Source organism: Fusarium venenatum (assembly GCF_020744135.1).
Source record: "Fusarium venenatum strain MPI-CAGE-CH-0201 chromosome Unknown EDB82scaffold_2, whole genome shotgun sequence".
NCBI classification, from domain to species: domain Eukaryota; kingdom Fungi; phylum Ascomycota; class Sordariomycetes; order Hypocreales; family Nectriaceae; genus Fusarium; species Fusarium venenatum.
Window position 1 is genome coordinate 214,324 of NW_027072130.1, and position 25,271 is coordinate 239,594.

Genomic DNA, 25,271 nt, shown 5'->3' on the forward strand with positions numbered 1-25,271 from the left:
CAATACAGCATGATAGCTCGAGTAATAGGACATAATTGGAAGCGGTCAACCAAGCAGGGCTCATTGAAAAGTTACGGAGTTGAAAACTAACGAACTAGAGTGATACTCTCTAATAATTTAATGATGTGATTACTGTATCACAAGGTATACGGGAAACCCAATTACAAAACGCGTCATTATGAAACAATCTCGTGAACGCTTCCCAAGAATAGTTGCCAGATGAAACGAAAACCACGTTATGGCACGTTTGATACCAGTCTCATGGCCTTCTTTCCTTTTGCGTTATCAATCGACCGTCAACCCGGTGGTTCTATACCCAGCAGTAATGTCACGATGGAACTTTCACTGCCCCATCGGTGAACAACGCTAATCTGCGTAAAGATTCATCATAGTAGGAACCAAGTCCATATCAAGGTCGAAGACACCGTTAACACCCAATGCGCCAAGTCTTGCCTCACTAGGTCCCCGATTAGTAGCTGCAGGCATGCCCCGTGTGAAATCAAGACTATCGTTTTCCATGAATGTTGCTAGCTCGGTATCGTTGGAAACGAAACGTTCGCCAAATGTCTCAAAGTTAAAGTCAGACATGATCCAACTGTTCCGACGATCAAAGCTTGGGTCAGCCAGCCATGTGGGTAGCTTGTTAATACTTTCTCCTGGCCTCTCGGCTATTGCACCTAGAGATTCGGTGTTGAATGAATAATAGTTTGCTTCTTGGTCCCTTTGTGCACTCTCACCAGAACCTATGCCCATGTCTTTGAGTTGATTACTGTAAAGATTTGACGCTCCCACTCTGTAATGCATAGAGCCTTGGTCTTCAGATTGTGGCGGTGTCGGATGCTGTATCATGCGCTCTGATACTGAGTCTCGCCTGATGCTTGATGGACTTTGACGATCTTGGCTTCCTGGTGAGCCCACCGCTAGAACCCGGTCAACCAGCCGGCTAAGCCTGGAAACACAGCGTATCATCTTTCCAGAGACCCAGATCTTGCGGCAGTACTCATTCAAACACTGCGTAGCTGCAAGTATCAAGTGTCGGTACCTCCTCTTGGAGCCCGGCTCCCTCGCTACTAAGCCAATCATGACAATTGCGCAGCTTGTGACATAGTGACTGAGTGCGAAGCTATACTTAAGCCCGTCGTCTTTTATGTTTTGATGTGTTGTGAGAATTCGGGCAGCAAGACTAGCACATTCAATTGATGACTCGAGATCATCCTCTTCTGTATGGTATATAGCACTTGAACTGGGCAGCAACGGTCTTCTGATCAAAAGTCGGAGATATGTGCAGCACTAGAAGTCGTCAGTAACTAAATTCGACGAGACATCTGCCATCTTGTAATACTTACATTATTAAAGAGAAAAGTTTGTTTAACTTGCCATCGCGTCCTCGTGCTGAACTGAGCTTCATAAGAGACGTCAATGTCATATTGTAAGCACATCGGGACCGTGTTGAGTAGTTTGCCTATGGCAGTATCGACGTACTCGATCATAGCTGACATGGACGCAGTTGATGATTTGACACCGTATAAAACCTCCCATGTCTTGCCAGCAACACGACAATAACGTACCATGGCGAGGACATATGGAACACATGATGGTGAAGAATCTCTAGCAACCTCAGCCGCCACTTCTTGTTGGAGCTCAGCTATCGTCTCTTTTCTTGATGCAAATCGCGTCATCCACTCATCACTTAGGTCCAAGGGTAATGATGTGTCGACGTTGCTGTCTTGGATGAAATATGGCTTTCCTGACTCTAGAGCTAGTCGGCGATCCAAGAGATACAAAGACCACCAAGTTCGTGAGTACAACTGGCTGTAGTAAGCTGGCATACTATCGATTGTACTCTGACGATGTAGCCCTATTGTTTGTGCAACTGATACAGCGAGGGCGTGAACCCTTGCTGCTTTCTGATTTGCGTCTAATCGGAACATGTACATGATCTAGGAGATGAAGTTAATGCCATAGGAAGTATAGGTCGGCTGGTGCGTTGACTTACCCTCACCATCAACACCTGCAGCATGAGTAGTGACTTAATGGCTGTGTTGCTAGTTTCGAATAGATCACCGAGTAAACTCATACCCACGTTATACAAGCTCCAACCGGAAGACTTGACGCCGCTTGGGTCGCTCATTCTTGTAGATAGGCTGCATCGTCCAAGTGCCAGGCAAAAGCATACCAGAGCGACTGAAACACGCAGTTGCTCGCTTTGGGCCGACTCGTTGGAGGAACTTGAGTGTTGCCACATGTCGTTGAAGATGTCCCAAACTGCTGGGGGGTGGACTACTGGATACATAGGATGTACCTCGTCCATGTAGACTTGCAAGTGATACCTGCATTGCTCTTGGTCTGTAACTACGCCATGTCGCCTGAGTAGCCCCTGGAACCATCCTCCCTTCCTGCCTGTCACGTCGCTTGGTGGTGTTGCAGGGGGTTGGAGGGAAGATGCTGGGGAGGAGTAATCCACTCGCATCGCCGACGACACAGAGCTGTTGTGATCCAGGCGGTCGCTCTCGTCTTCAAATGCCGGGGTCATTGTCATTTCTCCCGCAAATGTCTGCCCTTCCGTCTCGAGGGCGCTTTGTAGCTTGGCTGCGGAAGTTTTGAGCTGATCGTCGATAGTTGCGTGGTTATTCGTGGCTCTGAAATGGTCGGGACTAGGCGGTCGCATCAGACGTAGATGACTTTCTACTGCTTCTAGACGGACTAGAATCTCACGATTGATATTGGCATTGCTATGATGTATGAGCTCATGCTGGTAAGAAAGAGTACACACAGCTTACCTATCGTTGGGGAGGATATACGGTAAGTCTTGGCCATCAACAGGATCTGTCCTCGAGTCACGACGCCCTTGCTGTCCGCCTCCACCTCTGGGGGCAGAAGACTGACATGGGAGTCGTTTCGCGAAGCATTGTCGACAAGGGTCTCCTCCCTCACACTGAGGTAGTTTGACGAGTTAAAAACATGTGTGCATCATGACAGTGAAGGAGAGGGAGAAGAGGGCACGAAAGACTAACCTTTATTTTACGCTGTTGACAAGAAGTACTGTGACAGTCAGTCACGTCGTTTACATACTCGAGCAGGTAACAGGTAGCACGAGGGTCTTACCAAGCTCTGGATATGTATTTCCCTCTCTTCATTTTCTTCGCCGGTCGCTCTTCCCAAGATCCCGCGTTTGCTGTGGCGGTTTCTCCTGCGGTGTTTGTTTTGTTGGTTCCATCCTGGTCGTTATTGGACGTTGTGTCGCGCACATCGTCAGTCGTTGAGGTAGTCTTGTCTGCGGCCACACGAGGGGGTGCTTCCCAGCATGGGGAATGGGGTGGTGACATGATGTCAATTGAGATCTGTATGAAGTTGAAGTGAAATCTGTAGGATGCTAGGAGTCTGTCCCTTCGACTCAATTTTCTGCAACACAAAGTCTAGTCAATCTGGAATGTAGTAGACAAGTTGAACCTCTAGGGTCTGGATTACAGTGTGGACCCTTAGCGTCGAGCGGCACATAACCCTCCTGGATTCCCCAGATGCCCCCCAGAATCGAGGTTGATCTAGCCGCTGTTGCCGAGAGGGATAACTTGTCTAGTGCAACAGGGTTCCCCGCATCTCCAGGAATCAAGTCTTGGTTTGGTCTCAGTAGCGTCTAGGGGAGCAGCGCATGCCTTTACTGTGGTGTACAATGCTTCGTGGGATGGTTGCTGGATTGTCATGTGCATTTCTTGGATTAGATGGCTGAAGTAGCTTAGCCAAGCTAGACTCGACGGAACCGGAATTTCGCTGGAATTTCCGGGCAGTGGATCTCAAGGATGTCGCTGTTGGATCTCATTGGCTACCTTAGGCTACATCGAATTTCAATAGAGTTTAGCTAGTGTCTCTAGGGTCGGTTTTGACGAAGCACATCGGTATAGGGTATCTCCCAAGTAAGATTACTAGGTCTAAGAGGCATCAAAGTTAACATTGGCCATGTCACTAAATGGAAATAAATCATCCTTTTTAGAGGGAACTCTTTCCTTTACATACAGAACACCTATCAATTCATCTATACCTACCTGTTAAAGACATTCACGGGTTGTTCTTGTCTTTGTCCACGGTTTAGACAAATTAGCCCAGTTTGCTGAAGTTGTTTTGGATAAGTAGCGTTCATCATCTGGGTCATTCAGTAAATTACCAATTCCCACGGAGTAATCAAGACATATCTTTCTGATAACGAACATCACTTTTAATGGGTAAGAGAACACTAGCGAAAGTTTTATTCTTCAGCTTGACAATTGCAACCGCATGTATCGCGATAGTAAAAGATGGTTTGTTCAGCCGACCTAGTTTTGTGCCTTGAGGCCAAGATGCGGAAGTAATTTCTCCCGTATGAAATCTTCAGCACCATGTAGCTTCACGCCCAGCTCTGCCACCTCAGGAGTCGGAATATCAACCCCAGGATACATTCCCACATTGTTGTAGAGTTGTAACATAATGTCGCGATCTGGGATTCCACACGTCGGTTTTACCTTGTAAAATACCTTTTTCCCGGAGACTGTCCATGTCAGATAAGCCATAGAGCAAAGGCTCTTAAATGTTATGAACTTACCTCTCTCTAGAACAGCATTGATATCCCCCATCGTCTCACGGGCACCGCTGGCCAGAAAGTATTTACCATCAAGACTGCTCTTCTTATCCTCCCACTGGTCGAAAAGCGCCTTGGCAACAGCCGCAAGGTCTTTCTCAACATAAAGTGAAGTTACTATATAACTGCGTATTAGATCAAAGGTTCAATAGAACTATCATGTCAAACTCACGTTCAGCATCCGGGCCGATAATGGGTCGTGTCATGGTAATGACATCAGCGTTTTTGTCATATGAAGCATATTTACGAGAAATCATGTTCTCGTAGAAGTTTCCAGTACGAATGAAAGCTCCCTTGAGACCGGCTTCACGAATAACGGCATCAACTGATTGTTTCCCTAGGATGGTATAATTAGCCTCAAGTCTCCGGATATGTTTTGATCTGCGGTACCTTCATATAGCCTAGTGACAAACTTGCCACCGGAGATTTCTCGAGAGCTTGGCAAGGTGCTCCACAAGAAGCATTCTACTCCTGCTTCGACTGAAGCTTGAACGATGTGCTGGCCTTGCTTTTCCTCGCTCATGGGATCATCAAGAACAGTCTAATTGGTCAGCATGAGACTAGTCTTAATAGCAGATCAAGGTTGGGCTGACCGTATCGTAGAAGTCAGTGACTGCAAAGACACCCCAGACACCCTTGAATGCCTCTGGCAGGGTTGAGGGAACAGTCAAATCGGCCTTTATTAGCTGAGCTCCTTTCGCAGCAAGTACTTTGGCCTTGACCGAATCAGGATTTCGAGTAAGGGCTCGAACCAGGTACTGATCTGGATACTGAACCAACAGATTGGCGATGGATCCGCCTTACGATAATGATTAGTTCAGTCAAGAGGCAGTAAAGAGGGAGTTATCTGCACACACCCTGGGTTCCAGTGGCACCAAGAACTAGAACTGTTTTCACCATATTTGCAAATTGGAAGTCTGAGTCTTGACAATGTTGACAGGCTGCTGTTCAAGAAGAAGGTTTAAGTCGAGATAGATAAAATAGGACCGTGTTCAAAATATATTGAGGTAGAAAGGAGGATTAAATTAAGTAGTCCGCCTAAGATAATAAGATAAATAGTAAAGACTTTCTGGGCAAGCTAACAGGGCTTTGGATTAACCTGGTCAGTAGGATGGAGGGCCCCAGACAGGTGATGTGGGGGACATGGGGCATCTGGGGCATTGGGGCTCTTCCCTTTGTGGGGCCTCAACTACTAAAGACATCGACCTAAATGCCCTTGATTCTTATCATTGATAACTTCGTCATATTCTCTGTCTCTGTGTATTCTTGTTTTATCATTCGACTCATTATTACTGTTCTCAAATAGACCGTTTATGAACACCATGTCGGACAGTTTTCTAGCAGACATTACGAGTCGTCGAACTCGTTACTCACTTGAGGCCAAGTCTCCCATTAGTGATGCTCGTATCGTCGAGATAGCTCGAGAGGTGGTGAAACATACACCCAGTTCTTTCAACTGCCAATCCACTCGCGTTGTTGTCCTACTTCGGGATGAGCATGTCAAATTTTGGGAAATGGCAAAGGAGTGCTTCAAAGCTACTATGAAGCTAGACGTCTACGGTGAATATGCAAAGAAATTAGTCCAACGTCAGCAGGGATATGGAACGGTAAGTCTATGATCTATTTCAGCTCTTCGAAGTTTGTATTCTGATTGAAGATATGATAGATACTACTATTCGAAGACTTAGACGTGATTCGAGAATATCAGGCCAAGTTCCCTCGATTTGTTACACATCTTCTGCAGTTCTCTGAACATAATAATGCCATGCAAACCTTCAATTTATGGACAGCCCTGTCCCTTGAAGGACTTGGGTGCAATCTGCAACACATCAACCCCATCGTTGATCAGAGAATCGTCGGGCAGTGGAACATCTCACCCCAGTGGTCGTTGAAAGCACAATTAGTTTTTGGCCAGCCGACAGGTGAGCCTGCACATGAAAAGACATTTGTCCCAGTTGAGGATCGACTTTTTGTACATGGCGTCTAATTGCAACAGCACGGTAGTCTGAAAACAAAAAGCACGTATATAGCCAAAAGAACGATCTTTAAATCCTATGCAATGAAACTAGTGTATTATAATGTTATTCCGTGGTAGATAAACAATCGTGATGCGCAATTCTTTTGTTAATCTGAGTCATTTGTAAAACCGCACATTGCCCTCAGCAGTCGGGAATGGCTACATCCATCCCATTCTCCAAACCTATCCATAAGGTGGGCGAACTTCCTTGCTATCTTCTTAGCAGTCACACCTCCAAGCCCTTGAGCTTCTCCAGCGAACGAAACGGGGCCCCCGTTTTCCAAAAAACCTCTTAACGAGTTTGATGTGAGCTTTTCTTGCTCAAAAGCTAGTGCCACGCTAGAAGAAACACATCCAGTAGCTCTGCCAAAACCTTCATCTCCCACCGTAGTCCAATCAATATCATGTAGAAGCTCAAACACAGGTACATTAGATCCTACACTTCTGTTACCAGTGACAAGAAAATACTGACTTATCACAAGCGCTGAGACAAATAAGACGAGATCAGGCCGGGTGAAATATGATTCGCGGATATGGCATACATCCAACATACTGAAGACCTGGGCAGCATGGAGTAGCGCCCTGCGAGCACTGCTAGACTGTGACCACTCGAAAACATGAATAAGGGAACACTCAGCAGCCTCCATGCCATCACGACCGCAGGCAGTTTCCAAAAGATCAATGTCGGCTGTTAGCAGAATGCATAGATAATGCCATCCCAATGCATTGTTCTGCTGTCTGCCCTCCAGGAAGTGAGAGTGCATTTTTGGTAGTAGTACGAGGTCAGAAATAATATTCTTGGAACCCTCATCCATCGCTAATCTTTCAATAGGACTAGCTAGCCGGGACTGTGACTTCTGGCTGTGCTTGTTCGAAAGCCTGGTGTTGGCTGCTATAATTCTTAGGTACAGAGAACGTAGAAGGGTTTGAGTTGAACTTTGATTTAGTTTTGCTGATGGTGTTCTCTGGAAGTCCCGTACATCCACTTGAGGCATTGTCATTTGTGCACCCTGCTGGATGAGGCGCTGGAAAGCTGAGGCCGTTGTCGCGTCGTTGAAGAGACTGTCGTCACAAGGTAGATGGATCTCGACCTTGTCTATCTCAATCACACCCGATGTGTTCATCAATCGTGAATATGCCATGTCGAGGTAGATAAGACAGCATATAAGACTGCAATATTGGTTAATTAAGTTGCTACTAGTTGGGGGTCAACTTGCCGCTTGATAGACTCGACTCGTCCCCAGGCCTCCCAAATGGAATCGGAATCTAATGTCCCGTTCTCAATCTTAAAAATCCACTTATCACCATCCTCGGCGGCAAATAGGCCTTGTTTGTCTGCTAGCTAATCAAACACTCCAGTCAGCAAGATGGTTGTGATATATTTCCGTTTCAGGCGTCTTACACGAAGTGTCTGGGTACATAATGCGTATGCTTGGTATAGATCGATGTCATCCTAGGCTCAGTTAGCAAGAATTTACAAAGCTAAACACGGAGGGTTCTTACCCGAAAGCCCAGGGCCAAGTAAGCTACGATAAGCACAGTCGCAAGAGTGGTGAGGTTATGGGACGTTGCAGCCTCCATGGACGTCAAATCAACAAGGCAGGCTGGCAATAACTTCTAAAATGAGGTCAGAATCTTGCTGCACCTGCATTGTTGAACTGAGAACTTACTTTGAGGTATCTGATGAGAAAGTCTTTGGTTCTTATCCCATGTAGGTAGGATAAGCCAACGAGACACATTGCGAATAGCAAAGGAGCCGGCGTGCTTCTAGCGTTAAAGGTGCTCTTGTGTATGAACGGTAAAACCGGGTGAAAAAACTGGAAGTAAAAGTCCAGGCTTGAGTCGAGTACATCAACAGCAGGCATTGGGATATGATTAGTAGTAGTTGACGAGCTGAATGAGCTATCAAGGTCTTTACAATACTGTATCAAACGATTCCTACACTTGTGATCCACCTTGCAACCCAAGAACTGATAGCTTCCAATGTTGAAATCATGTTGCGGTTTGGTAAAAATGTTATCAGCCTTGTGCATGGTCACCTCACTCCACAATTTATTGGTAATGGGCGCTGGCACTTTTGGTCGCTGTCTTGACCATATTCTTTGTAGATTTTGCGTTTGACCTAATGATATGGCCAGAAAAAAATTGCTCTTTGGGACGATATTGCATGTTTCCCTATCGGCAGTGGGTGTCGATGGTTGGAGGTCGGAGCTATTGCAGCCGAAGTTATACATGTTGTCTAAGCTAGGTTCCATGCCATTCTGGCCTGGAAACCGCCACAGATTGAAATTAAACGTATTAGATGGATCCAAGTCTTCTAAGAAACACCCTTGCTCGGTCTCTTCCAAAGAACGGGCGGAAAGTGAGTGGAAGTCAAACTGCGGTTGGGAAAGCCGAGGAACTGTAAGAGGTTCTGGACTAGTATCGCTGTTCTGTAGAGACTGTGGCGACAATCGTAGTCTTTTTTGTGGCCATTGGGAATTGGCTTCGCAGGTTTCCTCTCTTTGGACATGGCCCGAGACCTCGTCATTATTGCCGTAAGGTTCTTCAGAGATGAAAGCAACCAAATCGTTCATAATATTATAATCTTGTAACTCAGGCGCATCAGGTCCAGAACGTGGAAGACCTCCTGGTTTAGATTGAACAGGCGGCGTGGTCATGGCAGAGCTTGGTCTGTATGTTTCATGACACGGCAATGGTTGGGAGATACATCTTTGAACGCTCGTAATGGAAGATTTAGTGGATGTATTCGACTGTCGCTCTGAGTTTAGACTCGATTGCATGTGGTTATTCCGGGATAAAGTATTGCCATCTTCCAACAAGATAGCATCGGAGGAGGGCCGTCTGGGTCGTTCGTCGTTCTGGCCGTTGCCGCCCGTCGAGGTATGCGATTGCAAATGTCGAAAAAGCACGTCACTACTCTCAGAAGTAATCAATTATACGTAGGGTACGTTTGTCTTGTAATTGACTAACCTTCTCGCATAAGTCTTGCCGCACTTGTAACATTTGAAAGGTCGTTCTCCGGTATCTGTAACTTATCAGTAGTTGGTTCAGGTAGGCGGTTCTTTCACGCTGCTTACGAGTTCTCTCGTGACGCTTCAGGTGTTCTTCTTTAGTAAAGACACGGTCACAATATGCGCATTGTCTTGGTCTACCTCTTGGGCGGGTAATGTGGCTAGGCATAACTACTTGTTGAACAATTTTTACCCTCCATACAATTGCGTCAAAGGATATTGATGAGCTGTGACAGCTGGCTGCTGTGTGAGCTACAGTAACAGCCTCTCTATTGTAATTGCTCGTCAAGCTAAAGTTGCTGTCTGTGCTAGCATTTGATCTAAGCCAGATTGAGCGTTCCCGAATTCATGCACTTTGCTGCCGATCTCGCCTGAGGTGGAATTTCCGACATCATTCCGGGACACGGCTGAACGCCCCGAAACCAGCCCCGACACATCCGAATAGCTTGTGAGCTTGTTTTGAAAGGCGGGGCCGTTTTTTTGTAAAGACACTGTCATGTAAGGCGTTTGTTGCAAGTCAAGCAAGAATGAGAAGCTGGAGTGAGTGTTCACCCAATTAGCATTTAGCATTCGTCAACATAGACACGACTCCTGGTCTTTCTTTGGCTGTGCTTTGCCCCGCGACCCAACTCTAGCTAAAAGGTCGTGGTATAAGTACATCCATATGGAGTGAAGTTGAATTCTGTGGTGCAATTTGCGGACGAACCTTGATTAGACTGTCACTCTAGACCTCAACTGTCTCAACTTTTTGTCAAGATTATTCACAATGCTTGACTGGAAGGATAATTCGTTCATGTCGGACTGGGACACGAAATATGTTTCCACCAACATCAAACCCAGCGCACGGAAATATGATAGAGATCTTTTACTAGGCCTCAATTCAACGTTAGCTACATCTCACCCTGAGATTAAATCTTTCAGTCATGCGATTATCGTATGTCTAAGCCCAAAGTTCAAAATGTACCTTATCCAAATGCTAACCACATAGTCGATAGGCTGCTGCATGTTGCGCCGTCAATCGTGCAGATGTTGTGGGACGTTTTTTTGATGACATCTCTTTCGATTCGACACCCGAAGAATCTGAGAAGTTATTTCTCTGCCTGAGAGAGGCTATCACCATTGTTTTCCCTTACCTGGGAATGCCAACTTGCATCCCTGCATGTTACGGCATGATTGGCGTTGTGCAGCGAAAGGGTACCGAGTATGCCTCTACCAAAGTTCTGCGGAAGACGACAGTCGACGAGGAAGACGTCAAAAAGGGCACTGAGCTTAAGAGCCGCATATACAGCGGTGTTGGAAATTCAGGCATCTTCATTCTGATGGACAAGTATTTTACAGATTTATGTGCGTTCGCTTCCCCTGATAGTCCCGAGCCTTCATTTTGCTGACCCTTCTCGCCAGTCACATGTTCAACCGTTGTGACATGGGGTTATCTTATCTCAAAGGCAAATGAAGAGGTCTTTGAACCAAATCAGTCGCATTTGATCATTGCGGCCACCATAACTGCGTTGGGAGCGACTCGACAAACGAAGAGTCATATTAAGGCGACTTTGGGAATAGGAAACTCAGTCTCTTGCGTTAAGACTGTGTTGGATGTCGTGAAGAAGATTGCAGAGTGGGCTGATCATCCCATTGGGAACTTTGATGTAGATGCACTATCCGAGGAGATCCAAAATGCACTGAAGAAATAAGAAATAGCAGTAAATGACCTAGGCCGATAGACGATGGCAAATATTTGTTTGCGCTAAGGATTTACATGTATGTTTATGGTTGACCAGTAGCCGAGATAACTTGATTAAGTACGACGGGACGGTATTTCGGTACGTGACTCGGCCAGACATATATGAATTCCGGTTCATCCCGAAGTAAAACTCATCACGGCAGAATTAAGTGAGACGAGTGAATATGTCCGACATAACGCAATTAAAGCCCCACCTTCAATGATCAAATGTATAAAAGCGTCTGTCGCTCCCGCCGTGGTGATGGTTTCTATACGTTCACTACTTTCAACACACACGCATAACATCTATCCGCTAGAAGCTACACAAGATGGCCTGGAGTCGATTAATAAGGTTTCTTGACGACCAAGATCAGATTCATCTAGGCGATGCGGTGGCTGAATCTGCTCAAGACTTGACAAATCTCTTAGAAGCTGGAAATCTCATCGCCAATGAGCTTGTTGGTACTGAATTATTTGACACAAAGCCTACTGGAAAGACAGTCAAGGTTAAAAAGCTCCTAGGACCTCTGACACCAAGAGATGTTCCAATCATCCGCTGCGTTGGCTTAAACTATGCAAAACACAGTATGCTATCTTTCACATCTTATTCATCCTGTATTAACATCATCAGTCAAGGAAACAGGAAGGTCACCACCGCCACATCCTTCAATATTCATAAAGCCATCTCGCTCAGTTACCGGCTGGAACGACGATATCCCAATTCCAAAGATTGCACAAAAGGATCAGCTTGATTATGAAGGCGAACTGGTAGGCTAAGTCTCTGTTATTGATGCTTTAGATATACTGACCTATCAAAGGCTATCGTGATTGGGAAGGAAGGGAAGGATATCTCGGCCGAAGATGCTTTGAGCTATGTGGCCGGATATACTGTTGCCAATGACGTCTCGGCACGTACATGGCAGAGAGACCCCAAATTTGCAGGAGAAGTACCGCAGTGGTGTTTCTCCAAAGGCTTCGACTCCTTTGCGCCGCTTGGACCTGTGATTGTATCCCCAAGTGTAAGTGATTCGACGATCAAGCTGTAGATTGAACTAATAAAAGACAGGCCCTTGGAGCCGCGGATGATCTCATCTTGCAGACCAAGGTAAATGGGGAGGTCCGTCAGGAAGCGAGTACTAGTGATCTAGTGTTTGGGGTTAAGAGAATTATCGAGTTTGTCAGTCAAGGCACGACACTTGAGAAAGGCTCAGTAATTCTGACTGGCACTCCTGGTGGTGTGGCTCTGGGAATGAAACCACCCGCCTGGCTAAAGGATGGAGATATTGTAGAGGTGTCGATTAGTGGGATCGGTACTACACGAAACAAGATGGTCTTTCAGTGAGAAGATAGGTTTCGAGATTGACGGACGCCTATTTGCAGTGTAGAAGTTCTCCAGGACGTTGAAGTTTCCCACAATTCAACAATCTTGTCAGGATCACTTTGCTTTATTCAAATACTGACATTTCTAGACTGATCCTATGATATATGGCCTTGATCCGCACGATACGTCTGGTGGGGTTTCCAACCCTCGTCAGGTGAAACAATTTGACTCCGGTCGAAGTGCCCAGATATTCAAGTCCCCTGTATTCCACATACACTGTAAAATACAAAGTCCTTCTACAGTTAAATTGTAGCAAAATCCTATGTAATCATAAAATAAGCAAGAGAAACTGGTATTACCGTTTTTCTTTGTGTATTTACTCCAAGCTCTTGTATGTAGTATGGTTACTGCAACTTCACTCTACCATTATATTTTTGTCGAACCAATTGTAATGAATATCATGAGTTCAAGGAAGTGGTGGAAATTACTAAACTGATATTTATATCTAATGATACAATAAACTAGTAAAAGGCTTGCGATCCCGTAATACCCTTACCGATAATCATTGCTATTCCCAGGTTAGTAGCGTACTATGGTCAATATATCAGGACTTACCATGGATATCAGATTGTCCTTCATAGGTCTGAACCACAAACAGGTTTGCTACATGGCGTCCTACATGAAGTCAGATAAATTAGGACTAAGGAAAAAAGAATACCAGTCAATGCTTACCTATATGATACTCATCCGAAGCGGCGTTTCTAGAGTCTGATGTCAGTTTCGTTTGTAAGGAAAAGTGAAAAAGTACCTACCCTCCAAAAATCTCTTGAAGCCTAGTTACGGTTAGTCTATCGTCATAGTCGAGATAGGATAAAACTTACGTTCGAGCTCCTGCTAATGCCCGGTCGCAATTCTGTCTTTTGATCATTGAAATCATCTCAGGCGCCAACGTGCCCTCATCCTTAAGTCTCCCCACCTGAATTGCAGCCAACGTACCGTAGGATGCATCCGTCAGAGCATCACTCAACTTTTTCTGGATAAGTTGGTACTTTGCAAGCGGGTTTCCAAACTGCTTTCTATCAAGTGCATACGTACGAGCACGATTGATACAGTCCTCAAGGGCTCCCATAGTACCAAAGGCTATACCATATCTTGCTGAATTGAGACAACTGAAAGGCCCTTTCAGACCTTCAACCTGAAGCATATTCTCTTTGGGGACTGGACAACCATCTAGCTGGATCATACCAGTTATGGATGCTCTCAGGCCATTCTTATTTTTGAGACTAGGTGTTTCGAGTGTTCCTGGAGGGCATCGATCACGTTCTATCAGAAAACCTCGAATCTTTCCAGTGGTTTCGAGTTTAGCCCAGACCAGGAGCAGTTCAGCGATAGGAGAGTTGGTGATCCACGTCTTAGCCCCAGACAGAGAATAGTATCCCTCTTTTGTGGGATGTGGACGAGCAACGGTTTCCATAGATCCAGGATCAGAGCCATGATTGGGCTCTGTGAGACCAAAGCATCCAATCATCGTTCCTTGGGCTAGCTGAGGCAGAAAACGGTCCTTTTGTTCCTCTGTGCCATGTTCCGCAATGGGGCCCATAACAAGTGAACTCTGTACAGACATTCCAGATCTATACCCCGAGTCTACACGCTCAACTTCTTTAGTGATCAGACCTGAGGCGACGCTGCTGACTCCCGCGCAACCATGGGTTGAAATTGTGGCTCCGAGGAGGCCTAGCTCTCCCATCTCACGAAGGATCTTCTTGTCATAATCCTCATTTCGATAAGCATCTTCGCTCGGAAGTCAGTACAAATAACAAGTTCCAAGCTCTGGAACCTATCACTTACCTAGAACTCGAGGTATTAGGCGTTCCTGGCAGTAAGCCCGGGCAGTCTCTTGTATATCGAGTTCCTCTGAGGTGAGCAGGCTCTTTGTGGAAACGGGGTCTTCCCAATCGAACCTTGCAAATGAGTGATTCCTCCGGCCTGATATAGCTAGCAAAGAGGAGAGGCGGGGTTGGACACGTCTTCGAAGAAAAAATGACATTGTGACGGGGATGGCGATATTGGCGATGGTGTTTACGAAGGTGCAGGTTGATCAGTTATAACAAAAGAGGTGATCTGTTCAAGCAAATGTGAGATACACCGCAATGATAATGCTCTTGAACAACTAGATGTGTCATTACAAAGCGTGAACTGGCACTGAATATGTAAGGCAGGATTGTATGCATACTTCCTATTCTCTGACTAGGGCCTATGGGGCCGAATACGCATACGAATTCCGGCCGACATATCTATTTCGGCAAAAAAATATCTCTTTCGCCGACCCTGCCGACTCACATGTGAGCTAAAAGCCCGAAAACTAAGACGATTGCATTTTATGAAAGAGTGAAGGAAAGCCTTGTCCAGCGTAACATCAGATGTGGTCGAGATCACGGCCCCACCATCTTTAGATTAAGCTGAAGACTGGCTTGATGTGTAACAGCGGGGAGGGACTAAACGATAAACTCGGTATTTCGGACGGAATATCCGAAGACATAGCGTAGGCCTAGTGTCGTTGATGCTTCTCTTTTTCTTTTCGACAGCAGCATTACGCGGCTCAGGCTGTCGGATGTTAGCGGTTCATTAATTTAATAAAACCATTTTAATTTTAGACTAAAGTAATTTACAATTGGAAATGATCCTGACAATATCAAAAGGAACCTAATCTGTGCAAATGTCATTTTTTAGAATTGTATGAGACTACGCAGATAACCTGGCAATACAGTAATGCAACTCAATCTACTTCTATGAAACTTGGATCGAGCAAGAATATCAATCAACTCAAACACTGTTGGCTGGCTCTTGAAAAATAACAAAGAGCGATGTTTTGCATGTTCACACAATGAATACCCTAGACCGTCGCACATGTAGAAATGTCTAAAGTATTTATGTAAAATCACCAATGTTTCAATTGCAACGGTTTGGAGTGATAATTTCTATACTGTATGGATCTCATATTCCCAACAATATAAAGACCGGACTTTCGTGCACCGTATGGTAGATCTCGAAATGACAGCTCAATGGCTGGAAACGATGAGTGTACCATTTGGAGAAAATTGAGTCTAAAACTTGTTCCCTATAGCACTACCCTAAAGAGAAAGAATCTGCCGTAAAGCTGACCTCAAGGCTGCCGTAGGGTCTTGGGGACGACCTAATGATCTCCATCCGATATGACGATCAGGACGAACCAACAGGGCTCCACGGTCACTGACCTCACGTCGACTAGTCCACTCGCCCGAGACATCGCTATAAGTACAACACTGACCAACAAAGTAAACAGGCAACTTAACACCAAGCTCTTGGCTAACAATAACGGCTGCCTCCTTCCAAGCCTGTCCACCAATACCAACTACAAGACCAAAACTACCGTGCTCAAAGATATCAAGGACTGAGATACGCTTCTTGTTGAGTTCTATCCAAGCATGTGGTATGTAGGCACCAGGATGCGTTGTAGGGTGATAAAATAGAACTTCGTCGCGCTCATATTGAGGGAATGGAGTTCCATCGTCAACCATTGCGACTGAGTTGGTGTAACGTTGGCCTAGATGTATTCCAAGAGGATTAGATCGACGGTTGCCGAGCTCTATCGTCTTCCTCAGATGTTCACGACGTTCAGCTGCACCGTCGGCGTCAGAAAAAAGTTCTTCCAGCTTAGCAAATCCTTCGTCTCGGGACTGTCCTCGCTCAAAGCCCAAAGCGCTTGGAAGAAGGGCCATATCATGAAGGGTCTGGATTGCATGGTCGACGATCTGTTTGCCTATTGGCTGTCTCTCTTGATTGTAACTCTCAAGAATTCCTTCACCAGCCTGTCCTTTGATAACAGCGGCAAGCTTCCAAGAAAGATTGAAAGCGTCTTGTACACAGGTATTGCTTCCTAGTCCACTGGCAGGAGGGTGACGATGGGCTGCATCTCCGGCAAGGAAGATACGGCCGTGGCGGTACTCGGTAGCCACAACGTGGTTCACCTGCCACTTACCCTTGTGCTTGACTCGGATGGGTAAAGAATCGGGAATTGCCAAGGCGCCACGGGCGTGAGCAATGATAGCTTCGTCGCTCATATCAGGCTCTCCGTCTGCTGCGTTGTACTGTCGATTCACAATCCATTCATTCCAGGGCTTCTTGAGAATGCATGTTCCCGAGCCAACCCAATACGCATCACCTGGTTGTAACATCAGATAGATACAAGCAGGACGGTGAGCAACGTATTGGGCCAAGTCCATCTCTACCCAGGAGCTTATCATATGCATAAGCCCGGGTTCGCCGACGAATCCAAATTCAACTTGCTGGGCGACCGTCGACCTCGCTCCATCTGCACCGACGGCATAGCGAGCATGGACAATATACTCTCCCTTACTAGTCCGCTCTCTAACTAGGGCAACGACGCCTTGCTCAGACTGTTCAATCTTTATCAGTTCGTGATAGAAGCGCACATCGGCGCCCTTCTCCCTTGCTGTCTGCAGCAAAATAGGCTCCATGTTGTTCTGGGCCGTGTTCCACATCTTACTAGGACTCGCTTTTGCAAAGTCGGTGAGTTGATGATCACCTCCTCCATAGCAGCTGTAGCGTCCGATTTCCATGCCTGTGAGACTAGTAGCCATGACCATGTTGCCAATCTCGGGCATACATGTTCCTGCACCTTGGATCCGGTTTTCGATGCCCATATCGCGGAAGACTTCCATTGTGCGTTGATTTGTTACATGTGCACGAGGAGCCGGGGCAGTGCCGCTATGCTTCGCAATGGCGTACACTTTGATGTCGAGCGCTGCCAGCATGGTTGCAAACGACAGCCCAGCTACTCCGGCCCCCACGATGAGGACATCTGTTTCAACTATAGGCAGATTTGATGGTTGAGGGCCACCAGAGCTAGATTTTCTTAGTATGCGCGATACGTGGTGTGGCTGCTCAGACTTACGTTGACTGGGAGTTCGCTGTTGTAACCATGGTGGCGATCACTTGAAATTACTCGTGGTGTTGGGAATCTGAGGTGATGCTGTTTAAACTAAGTCTTTGACTGATGCAAGAGATAGAGGTGTGAGAGAGTGAAGCAATATTTAATGTCAGCCTCGAATAATTGACTTGTTTTGTAGATAGTGACAATGAACAACTGATAGTCTTCTGGTGAGATTAAAAGACAAGCATTGTTGTTGGTAAACCGGAACATGTACTTCAATTTCCGTCTCCATGGCCGAGATGGGGCTCTGTAGTTGTCCACATGATCCTGCCGCAACCACAGTCTATCGCTCTGGCGGTATTGAGTTTGACCTTGTACTTGCTGCTAAGTAGTGTCTCGGTGGGGTAAGCCTTTCTTTACCACCTCCATCTTTCTCTGCCGGGAAGACCATTCACCTCTATTTTCATGATTTCAGTAGACGGCGATCATCCATCCTCTAAGCTATGCTATCTATGCAGTGGTGACCAGGTGGTATAGCAAGATTGAACAAGAGAATCTCGGGCAACAAAACTATTACTTCTTTATCTTGCAATCAAGTTTAAATGAATGTATACATTTCAACGAATTATATGTCACCTACAAATATCTATATGAATTTTGGTGAAAAATATTCATTTTCCAATATACTGATGTGATACTTGACTTTTCTTTCGTTAATTACCAGCACCTCATAACTGCCGATTTCTCCCCCCGAATGACCCTCGGCCTGTTTCATTAAAGTCCGAAAGCGAATCCCAAATTGAGTAAGAAACCGCCATCTCATACGGCAAAATGGTGCACCTGTCAACTATTAAACCAAGGCCACGGGATTTCGGGATTTCGGAACTTCTGCCAGCCCCCGCCAACCCCCCCCACCAAAAGTAGAGCACCACAACGAGGGCACTCAAGAGGGAAACAGGTCATGTTTCAACGACGTTAGCATTGCGTACAGGGTGGCATTTACCAATACTGAGACTGCATCCATCGGCAACCTGCGACACAAGCCCGCCGAATTGAATTCGTCTTTGCCTGCTAGAAGACTTAGGAAAAAAGAAAAATACAGCTTATTGTGTATTTATGTAGGCCAAGAACGTTACACTCTGAAAATGTGCTATGCTTTAGTTGAAGGTGGTAGTCATTATTGAGGACCACTTTCTTGCTCTTCCCCTACCAAACCTCTATCCGACGCAAGATGTCGAAGCTCTCGGCCCAGAGGATGGACGACTGTTCCTCCAACTCTAGCGTGATTGAAGGAAAAGCGAAGTCATCTATCAAACACGTCTCTCAGCCTTCACCAAACAAGTTTCCCTTTTGGTTCGGAGGCACCGCCAGTGCGATGGCTAGTCTTCTCACTCACCCACTTGATCTAGGTTAGACTTTACATTCACTGATAATAATCCCGCTCATCATTGTTTAGTCAAAGTCCGCCTGCAGTCAACACTTATCCCAGGACAAATATCAATAGTTGGGATGACCACTCATGTAATCACCACTGAGGGATACCTCGGGCTCTATGCTGGCCTGAGTGCGGCTCTTTTAAGACAATTCACTTATTCCACAGTCCGTTTTGGAGTATACGAGCACCTCAAATCGCGTCTTAGTCATGACTCTGAAGCACTGTCCCACTCTCCCCAAATGTTAATCTGCCTGTCAGCTCTGTCAGGCTTTTTGGGCGGCGTAGTGGGAAACCCAACAGACGTTGTCAACGTACGGATGCAGTCAGACATGTCAAGACCACCAGGAAAACGGAGAAACTATAAGCATGCTTTAGATGGTGTACTTCGCATCGTCAAGGTCGAGGGGCCAGGCTCTCTCTTTCGTGGAGTGGGTGCTAATGCGATCCGCGCATCTCTCATGAACTCATCACAGCTAGCCTCTTACGATTTGGTCAAGTCATCAGGTATCAAGACGTTTGGGATGGCCGATGATACTAAAACTCATCTCGTAGCATCTTTCACGGCGGGTATAACTGCCACGACAGTGTGTTCGCCAGTGGACGTGGTGAAAACACGTGTAATGGGCTCAACAAGCAGAGAATCCGTCTGGCATATTTTGCAACAGTCAACAATGTCTGAAGGGCCATTGTGGATGTTTAAAGGGTGGTTCCCTAGCTTTCTGCGCCTCGGACCACAGACCGTCTTGACATTATTGATTCTTGAGCAACACAAGAAATTATATACAAAGATATTTACATAATAGAATCATATTGTATCTTGTCTATTACTTGATGGATAAATGGAACTATACTTCAGCTTTGTTTTTATTTCTTTGTTATATCGCAGTGTTTATTGTAGAGTCACTGTACTCAGAGTCTAGTCAAATTGTCTTCTAAATGTACTTTTAGATTGCGGCTAGTAAAGTATGTCGTGATTGAACTGTTTAGAGAGCTTAGTTTAAACTCTGGAAAGCCATAGTCCAGACATGCAACCGTTGTTCTGTAAGATGATCAGAATGGAGTAGGTAATACTTCTCTATGGAGATTACATTACTCTTCAATTGCGAGCGCTTCATTGACGATACCACGAAATAATGAGTCGTGATAAGACTGGAACTAGACTGGAATAATTGTGGATTACGATCAACATCTCAACTAGCACATCCAGTGCTTGTAGAGTGCATATTTCTAGCCAGTCTAGACTCGATTCTGTTACGCTTCCGTGTGGGAATTCCGTGCTTGAACGACAATTGACTACTCTACGAAATTGCATGTGTTCGGGCGTGGTGAAAATTCCGGCCCCTAGCGAGGCAGCTAAGCACCAAGCCCCGGCGGCTATTCCTTTACTTCCGTGAATCCCATGCACAGTTCGTCAGTCACTTTCAAATAAAAGGATAGCCACAGTTTAACCTAGCATCTTTTGAACCTATGTCTATAAACGTCTTAAACACTTGAGTCACCTACGTCTTTGAACAACTTTTACAAAAACGAAATACACATACAAAGCCATGCCCCCCGCACAAGGAAAGGTCGCCTTTGTTACTGGTGCTAACGGCATTACTGGCAATGCCATCATTGAGCACCTTATCCGCAGACCAGAGTCCGAATGGTTCGTCTCCTGGAAATTATGCGTTGAAATTCCTGACTAATACATGATTTCGCAGGTCCAAGATTATTATCACATCCAGACGAGTTCCTAAGCAGAGCCTATGGCAAGACCATCGTGTCAGGTTTATTGCACTCGATTTTCTGAGCCCCGTCGAAGAGTTGATCCAGCGTATGGCACCTCTATGCCACGATGTTACCCATGCATTCTTCACATCCTATGTACATACAGCAGACTTTGCCAAATTGCGTGATAGCAATATTCCTTTATTCCACAACTTTTTGGTTTCAATCGACATTGTTGCAGCAAGCACACTTGAGCGAGTCTGCCTTCAAACTGGAGGAAAAGTCAGGAACCTCGCACAATTATCTCATCCAAACACTAATTCGTCTCTAGTATTATGGCGCTCATCTTGGACCTGTCGAAGTCCCTCTTCACGAGGGGATGGGCCGTTATGAGGATAAGGGCGAGAACTTTTACTATCCCCAAGAGGATTTCCTCTCTACTCTAGCAGCCAAGCGCAACTGGAACTGGAACGTTATTCGCCCCAATGCCATCATTGGATTTACACAAGCAGGTATGATTGAACTCTGGCCGGCAAAATCGCAGCACTTTATTGACTCGTCTTGTAGGAAACGGTATGTCAATGGCGCTTACATTGGCAATCTACATGCTCGTTTGTCGCGAAATGGGGGTGCCTCCAATGTTTCCGGGTAACAAGTTCTTCTTCAACCAATGCGTTGATGATTCTTCCTACGCGCCCAGTATCGCAGATCTGAGCGTGTGGGCCGTTACCGACGGACACACCAAGAATGAGGCTTTCAACCATCAGAATGGTGATGTATTTGTGTGGAAGCAACTCTGGGGCAAGCTTGGAAAATACTTTGGCATTGACGTAAGCCAATCTCTCACAATCCCAAGTTTTGGTATCCTACTAACATGATTCTATAGATTCCAGAATTTACTGAGTGGGCAGCAGAGGGGGGCGAGCAACGCATGGCAAACAATTTCTTCATGACTGAATGGCACAAGGATAAGAAGGCAGTGTGGGAGAGAGTAGTGGCCAAGTACGGCGGTCAGCTCGAAGCGTTCAATTGGGGTACTTGGGACTTCTTCGATTGGGCCGTTGGAAAGGCCTGGTTGACCATCAGCACCATGACCAAAGCGCGCAAGTTTGGCTGGAAGCGATACGATGACACGTATGATACGTACATCGAGACATTCCGTGCCCTTGAAAATGCCGGTGTTTTGCCTTATGCGGATATTTTGCGGGCCGAGAACAAGGGTCAGGTTGCACAGGCCAGTCTTGCTCCTCATCCGTCTGATGCTGTTATTTTGAAGATGGCAAAGGGCCATGGGGAGCAAAACGGGTTAAGCACTAATGGTGTAAAGCCGAACAAAGTCAAGAATGGCGTTGAGAATGGGAATGTTGAGAATGGAAATTTGGATGTGAAGGTATAAGATGGTTCACGGTGGACTGCATGCATTGCCTCCACTAAGTGATTTCTGTTCTTTGGAGATTAGTGCAGATCTTTCTATAGTTTTAGTGTTCACTTTGCTTCAGTGTTGAATGGAATGCTAGATTTTCACTATATCATAATTATCTCTGCATCTGGCTTGAGCTGTGAATAGCTTAAATCGGATCTGTACGTTGCATCACCGCCTACCGCCCCTTCGATGTACATCCCTTTGAATACATTTAATCTACTAGTTCAAGACTGATAAGTTCCGTTTGAAGTGCCATATAAATGTCATTTTCTTCCGTCAATTTCCATAAGCCGGAACTGTGACGTTCTTGGCAAAGAATAACGCCAACACATGAAAAGGTAAATTCTAAGCATGTAACTAGTGGACGCGTATACAATCTGAATGGCTTCGGATTTTCCAAAGTGCTCTTGACTCCTTGCCGGAATTTGTATTTCCTTTGGACACTGATTTTTAGTAGAGACCGCGTGCATCCTTCCCCTCACTCAGAATCTAAGATCTCCCTATACCAGGTTAGTCAAACCGGCATTATAGCTATGTCGCCTCTGTGACGGGGAAGCTACTCTACCCCACGGGGCCCCGGATTTCGCAATTTCGGAAGTTCCACCTTGGTATTATTCTCGACCAGCTTAGCTCTAGCATCAAAAGTCGTATTTGTATAGACGACCTGGCTACTGAAAGTCGAATCGTGAGCCTTTGACTTGAACAGTTCTAGATGTACTATCACTACCTAAACGCGATTTGAAAAACATCATGGAGAAGCCTCACGTTGAGCATATTTCCAATGGCGAGAAGTCAGACGACTCTCACGTGGTAGACAAATTCCCACCTGAGGCTCGAGCTGAAGCTGGAGTTCGTCTCGAAGTCGAAGGGGCTGAAACAACTTCTCTTCGCCTTGCTGAAGATGGACATGTAAGTGTTCTCACTGACAGAATCCTTTCAATACTAATGGCCGTGTTCTCTCAAGACAGTTCTTTTACCCCAGCCAACCGACGATCCCAACGACCCTCTAAACTGGTCATCTCGAAAGAAGCACCTCATTCTCTTGGTGGTGGCTTGGGCTGCTCTCGTCTCAGATTTTACATCTGCTGCTGGTAGCGCTCCGATCATTCTTCAAGCAGCAGAATGGCACAAATCTCCTAATTCTGTCAATCATAATAACAGTATCAACGTTCTCATGATGTGAGCAGTTCTTTGACTTTTGTCTGTCTATCATGCTATTTACTAACCTGACTCCCAGGGCTATCGGCGGTTTGATCTGGGTTCCATTGACTTCTATCATCGGACGAGCACCGACCTTGTTTTGGTCCACCTTCTTCGGTCTTATCTTCACCATTCTTTCCGCCGTGTCAACTTCGTTCGGCATGTTCTTTGGCGTACGTGCCATTCAGGGACTATTTCTCACTTCTGGTCAGACAATCGCCATCGCATTCATCAAAGACATTTTTTTCTTCCACGAGCGAGCACGAAAGATTGGCCTGTGGGCTCTCATGTACATAACATCTCCGTACTGGGGCCCATTGCTCGCCAACTTTGTCATCGGAGAAACCCACCAATGGCAAGATGCTTTCTGGCTTGGAGTTGGAGTCAACGGGATTAGCTTGCTTCTCATCGTGGCTTTTCTCGATGAGACCTGGTATAACCGCGACTTGCCCACGTCCCAACAACCACCGCGAGGCCAGGGTATCTTCTCTCGACTTCTTCGACTTACTGGCGTGTGGCAGATGAAGCATCGTTTTGGATACTTTGAAACTGTTCATGATGCTGTCAAGAGAGTCCTGCTCATCTTGACGAAGCCTGTAATTCTCCTTGTTCTTATCGCTTAGTAAGTATCTTCTGCGTCTTTCCGTAACAGTTTGAGAACTAACAAAGTACCACAAGCTTCATGTGCTTTGCTTGGGCGATCGGTGTGAACATTTCAACCGCCATTCTCTTCGGTCTCCCGCGAGCGATGGGGGGTTATGGTTACAGCTTCACTCAGCTTGGATACCTACACTTTGCTCCTATTGTCGGCGTTTTCTTGGGTGAGATCTTTGGTCATTTCTTCAATGACTTTCTCACTCGACGCTACGTCCGAAAGCACAATGGTATCTTTGAGGCAGAAGCTCGTCTCGTGACCATCTACATTTCGGCGATTCCGATGATTGCTGGTCTCGTCTTGATGGGACAAGCTCTTCACAAGCATCTTTCTGTCGCTGCAATCGTCGTGGGGTGGGGTATGCATGCTTTTGGGATCATGCTTACATCTGTGGCTGTGGCTTCATATCTCTTGGACGCGTACCCATCTGCGCCTGCAGAGGTCTGTGGTTTGACCAACGTCTTCCGAGCTCTTAGTGGTTTCAGTGTCGGATATTACCAGCAGCCTTGGGGAGCCAATGTTGGTTATGATGTGAGCTTCGGAACTCAGGCCAGTATTGTGGCTACCAGTATGATCCTTATTGTTATTGTGCATCGATTTGGACATGGGCTCCGATTGAAGTTCGGCCAAATTAGGTAAAATGAATATTTTCAAGGCTAATAGCCTGTAATTGTTATTAAAGTTTGAAGGATAAAGGTTTAAGAGTACAATGCTACAGTTTGCCTTATGAATGTAACCACATTACTCGAAGGATGAAGTCATTTACGTGTCCCCTGCCGCCTCTACACTAGAGCCTGTCGCGTTAGTGTTACCCGCCAAGAAGATGATTATCTGAGCCATCAGCCTCTCGCATTTGTAACCTCTGGCTCTCCTGCCCTCCCATTACCTTTCTCCAACATGAAGATTGACGGAGATTGTAATCTGAGCAGTAGCATTGATTCCGTCGCTTCTGCCAAGCTTCATATCCAGTAGTCACTCAACAATTCATTTTGTGGCTTCAATGATTCCTGGGCAAAAGCCACGGAGACTAGTACAGTCCAACAATACCTCCGTAGCCATGGAATAGGGAGTTGACGGGATTTCGGAACAACGCGCCAAGAACCGCTAACGTGTCATCGATTGTCCACAGCCACGCGACTTAAATGGTGTATGGGGATAGTCGCCTATTCGTTCGTAAATTATCGACAAGGATGGTGCTCGGCGACGATGGGGCTCGGCGCGGAATTGAACTTGG

General features: G+C 46.0%; 11 protein-coding genes across 11 annotated transcripts; 6 read left to right on the forward strand and 5 right to left on the reverse strand.

Annotated features, from left to right (window-relative positions):
• Positions 1-57: 57 nt before the first annotated feature.
• EDB82DRAFT_494266 (fungal-specific transcription factor domain-containing protein) lies at positions 58-3,813 on the reverse strand. Its single transcript, XM_025732751.2, has 6 exons — positions 3,106-3,813; positions 3,015-3,042; positions 2,781-2,935; positions 1,997-2,732; positions 1,347-1,940; positions 58-1,290 (listed from the first exon to the last, which is right to left on the reverse strand). The coding sequence occupies exons 1-6, from the start codon at positions 3,324-3,326 to the stop codon at positions 367-369; spliced, it is 2,658 nt and encodes an 885-aa protein (XP_025583726.2). The 5' UTR covers positions 3,327-3,813; the 3' UTR covers positions 58-366.
• Positions 3,814-4,307: 494 nt separating this feature from the next.
• EDB82DRAFT_553398 (uncharacterized protein) lies at positions 4,308-5,639 on the reverse strand (the record flags this gene model as incomplete). Its single annotated transcript, XM_025732752.2, has 6 exons — positions 5,467-5,639; positions 5,203-5,408; positions 5,000-5,150; positions 4,782-4,946; positions 4,574-4,726; positions 4,308-4,519 (listed from the first exon to the last, which is right to left on the reverse strand). The coding sequence occupies exons 1-6, from the start codon at positions 5,507-5,509 to the stop codon at positions 4,308-4,310; spliced, it is 930 nt and encodes a 309-aa protein (XP_025583727.1). The 5' UTR covers positions 5,510-5,639.
• A 292-nt stretch (positions 5,640-5,931) lies between these two features.
• On the forward strand, positions 5,932-6,596 carry EDB82DRAFT_427363 (Nitroreductase-like protein; the record flags this gene model as incomplete). Its single annotated transcript, XM_025732753.1, has 2 exons — positions 5,932-6,216; positions 6,276-6,596. 2 exons carry the CDS (start codon positions 5,932-5,934, stop codon positions 6,594-6,596), a joined length of 606 nt encoding a protein of 201 aa, XP_025583728.1.
• An 81-nt stretch (positions 6,597-6,677) lies between these two features.
• EDB82DRAFT_573478 (fungal-specific transcription factor domain-containing protein) lies at positions 6,678-9,869 on the reverse strand. Its single transcript, XM_065609944.1, has 7 exons — positions 9,707-9,869; positions 9,600-9,654; positions 8,297-9,542; positions 8,130-8,243; positions 8,029-8,079; positions 7,844-7,968; positions 6,678-7,796 (listed from the first exon to the last, which is right to left on the reverse strand). The coding sequence occupies exons 1-7, from the start codon at positions 9,807-9,809 to the stop codon at positions 6,734-6,736; spliced, it is 2,757 nt and encodes a 918-aa protein (XP_065464401.1). The 5' UTR covers positions 9,810-9,869; the 3' UTR covers positions 6,678-6,733.
• Positions 9,870-10,115: 246 nt separating this feature from the next.
• On the forward strand, positions 10,116-11,473 carry EDB82DRAFT_494274 (uncharacterized protein). Its single transcript, XM_025732756.2, has 3 exons — positions 10,116-10,574; positions 10,636-10,984; positions 11,042-11,473. Exons 1-3 carry the CDS (start codon positions 10,407-10,409, stop codon positions 11,329-11,331), a joined length of 807 nt encoding a protein of 268 aa, XP_025583730.1. The 5' UTR covers positions 10,116-10,406; the 3' UTR covers positions 11,332-11,473.
• A 177-nt stretch (positions 11,474-11,650) lies between these two features.
• EDB82DRAFT_458896 (uncharacterized protein) lies at positions 11,651-12,740 on the forward strand. The gene is made up of 4 exons (XM_025732757.2): positions 11,651-11,945; positions 11,992-12,128; positions 12,179-12,379; positions 12,427-12,740. The coding sequence occupies exons 1-4, from the start codon at positions 11,690-11,692 to the stop codon at positions 12,700-12,702; spliced, it is 870 nt and encodes a 289-aa protein (XP_025583731.1). The 5' UTR covers positions 11,651-11,689; the 3' UTR covers positions 12,703-12,740.
• A 418-nt stretch (positions 12,741-13,158) lies between these two features.
• On the reverse strand, positions 13,159-15,082 carry EDB82DRAFT_458897 (acyl-CoA dehydrogenase/oxidase). Its single transcript, XM_025732758.2, has 6 exons — positions 14,530-15,082; positions 13,563-14,472; positions 13,494-13,514; positions 13,414-13,442; positions 13,297-13,356; positions 13,159-13,249 (listed from the first exon to the last, which is right to left on the reverse strand). Exons 1-6 carry the CDS (start codon positions 14,726-14,728, stop codon positions 13,203-13,205), a joined length of 1,266 nt encoding a protein of 421 aa, XP_025583732.1. The 5' UTR covers positions 14,729-15,082; the 3' UTR covers positions 13,159-13,202.
• A 665-nt stretch (positions 15,083-15,747) lies between these two features.
• On the reverse strand, positions 15,748-17,870 carry EDB82DRAFT_458900 (FAD binding domain-containing protein). Its single transcript, XM_025732759.2, has 2 exons — positions 17,636-17,870; positions 15,748-17,586 (listed from the first exon to the last, which is right to left on the reverse strand). The coding sequence occupies exons 1-2, from the start codon at positions 17,662-17,664 to the stop codon at positions 15,813-15,815; spliced, it is 1,803 nt and encodes a 600-aa protein (XP_025583733.1). The 5' UTR covers positions 17,665-17,870; the 3' UTR covers positions 15,748-15,812.
• Positions 17,871-18,869: 999 nt separating this feature from the next.
• On the forward strand, positions 18,870-19,849 carry EDB82DRAFT_426649 (mitochondrial carrier domain-containing protein; the record flags this gene model as incomplete). The annotated part of the gene is made up of 2 exons (XM_025732760.2): positions 18,870-19,023; positions 19,071-19,849. 2 exons carry the CDS (start codon positions 18,870-18,872, stop codon positions 19,847-19,849), a joined length of 933 nt encoding a protein of 310 aa, XP_025583734.2.
• A 637-nt stretch (positions 19,850-20,486) lies between these two features.
• On the forward strand, positions 20,487-22,299 carry EDB82DRAFT_494283 (uncharacterized protein). The gene is made up of 5 exons (XM_025732761.2): positions 20,487-20,697; positions 20,753-21,041; positions 21,091-21,271; positions 21,327-21,589; positions 21,646-22,299. Exons 1-5 carry the CDS (start codon positions 20,597-20,599, stop codon positions 22,153-22,155), a joined length of 1,344 nt encoding a protein of 447 aa, XP_025583735.2. The 5' UTR covers positions 20,487-20,596; the 3' UTR covers positions 22,156-22,299.
• Positions 22,300-22,932: 633 nt separating this feature from the next.
• On the forward strand, positions 22,933-24,676 carry EDB82DRAFT_522756 (major facilitator superfamily domain-containing protein; the record flags this gene model as incomplete). The annotated part of the gene is made up of 4 exons (XM_025732762.2): positions 22,933-23,091; positions 23,147-23,361; positions 23,420-24,004; positions 24,061-24,676. 4 exons carry the CDS (start codon positions 22,933-22,935, stop codon positions 24,674-24,676), a joined length of 1,575 nt encoding a protein of 524 aa, XP_025583736.1.
• Between the last annotated feature and the right edge of the window lie 595 nt (positions 24,677-25,271).

What these genes read in the sequence shown, in the direction of transcription:
- EDB82DRAFT_494266 (XM_025732751.2), bottom strand. Translation starts at nt 3,326, where the DNA reads ATGTCACCACCCCATTCCCCATGCTGGGAAGCACCCCCTCGTGTGGCC. An exon ending in AAATACATATCCAGAGCTTG is followed by an intron (nt 3,043 to 3,105) that starts GTAAGACCCTCG and finishes TGACTGTCACAG; the next exon opens with TACTTCTTGTCAACAGCGTA. An exon ending in TGCAGGTGTTGATGGTGAGG is followed by an intron (nt 1,941 to 1,996) that starts GTAAGTCAACGC and finishes TTCATCTCCTAG; the next exon opens with ATCATGTACATGTTCCGATT.
- EDB82DRAFT_573478 (XM_065609944.1), bottom strand. Translation starts at nt 9,809, where the DNA reads ATGCCTAGCCACATTACCCGCCCAAGAGGTAGACCAAGACAATGCGCA. An exon ending in GAAGCGTCACGAGAGAACTC is followed by an intron (nt 9,655 to 9,706) that starts GTAAGCAGCGTG and finishes GATAAGTTACAG; the next exon opens with ATACCGGAGAACGACCTTTC. An exon ending in CGAGTCGAGTCTATCAAGCG is followed by an intron (nt 7,797 to 7,843) that starts GCAAGTTGACCC and finishes CCAATATTGCAG; the next exon opens with TCTTATATGCTGTCTTATCT.
- EDB82DRAFT_494274 (XM_025732756.2), top strand. Translation starts at nt 10,407, where the DNA reads ATGCTTGACTGGAAGGATAATTCGTTCATGTCGGACTGGGACACGAAA. An exon ending in CTTTCAGTCATGCGATTATC is followed by an intron (nt 10,575 to 10,635) that starts GTATGTCTAAGC and finishes CATAGTCGATAG; the next exon opens with GCTGCTGCATGTTGCGCCGT. An exon ending in CAAGTATTTTACAGATTTAT is followed by an intron (nt 10,985 to 11,041) that starts GTGCGTTCGCTT and finishes CCTTCTCGCCAG; the next exon opens with TCACATGTTCAACCGTTGTG.
- EDB82DRAFT_458896 (XM_025732757.2), top strand. Translation starts at nt 11,690, where the DNA reads ATGGCCTGGAGTCGATTAATAAGGTTTCTTGACGACCAAGATCAGATT. An exon ending in CTTAAACTATGCAAAACACA is followed by an intron (nt 11,946 to 11,991) that starts GTATGCTATCTT and finishes TAACATCATCAG; the next exon opens with TCAAGGAAACAGGAAGGTCA. An exon ending in TTGATTATGAAGGCGAACTG is followed by an intron (nt 12,129 to 12,178) that starts GTAGGCTAAGTC and finishes GACCTATCAAAG; the next exon opens with GCTATCGTGATTGGGAAGGA.
- EDB82DRAFT_458897 (XM_025732758.2), bottom strand. Translation starts at nt 14,728, where the DNA reads ATGTCATTTTTTCTTCGAAGACGTGTCCAACCCCGCCTCTCCTCTTTG. An exon ending in GCATTAGCAGGAGCTCGAAC is followed by an intron (nt 13,515 to 13,562) that starts GTAAGTTTTATC and finishes AACCGTAACTAG; the next exon opens with GCTTCAAGAGATTTTTGGAG. An exon ending in CTTCAAGAGATTTTTGGAGG is followed by an intron (nt 13,443 to 13,493) that starts GTAGGTACTTTT and finishes ATCAGACTCTAG; the next exon opens with AAACGCCGCTTCGGATGAGT.
- EDB82DRAFT_458900 (XM_025732759.2), bottom strand. Translation starts at nt 17,664, where the DNA reads ATGGTTACAACAGCGAACTCCCAGTCAAC. An exon ending in ACAGCGAACTCCCAGTCAAC is followed by an intron (nt 17,587 to 17,635) that starts GTAAGTCTGAGC and finishes AAGAAAATCTAG; the next exon opens with CTCTGGTGGCCCTCAACCAT.
- EDB82DRAFT_494283 (XM_025732761.2), top strand. Translation starts at nt 20,597, where the DNA reads ATGCCCCCCGCACAAGGAAAGGTCGCCTTTGTTACTGGTGCTAACGGC. An exon ending in GCCTTCAAACTGGAGGAAAA is followed by an intron (nt 21,042 to 21,090) that starts GTCAGGAACCTC and finishes ATTCGTCTCTAG; the next exon opens with TATTATGGCGCTCATCTTGG. An exon ending in CATTGGATTTACACAAGCAG is followed by an intron (nt 21,272 to 21,326) that starts GTATGATTGAAC and finishes CTCGTCTTGTAG; the next exon opens with GAAACGGTATGTCAATGGCG.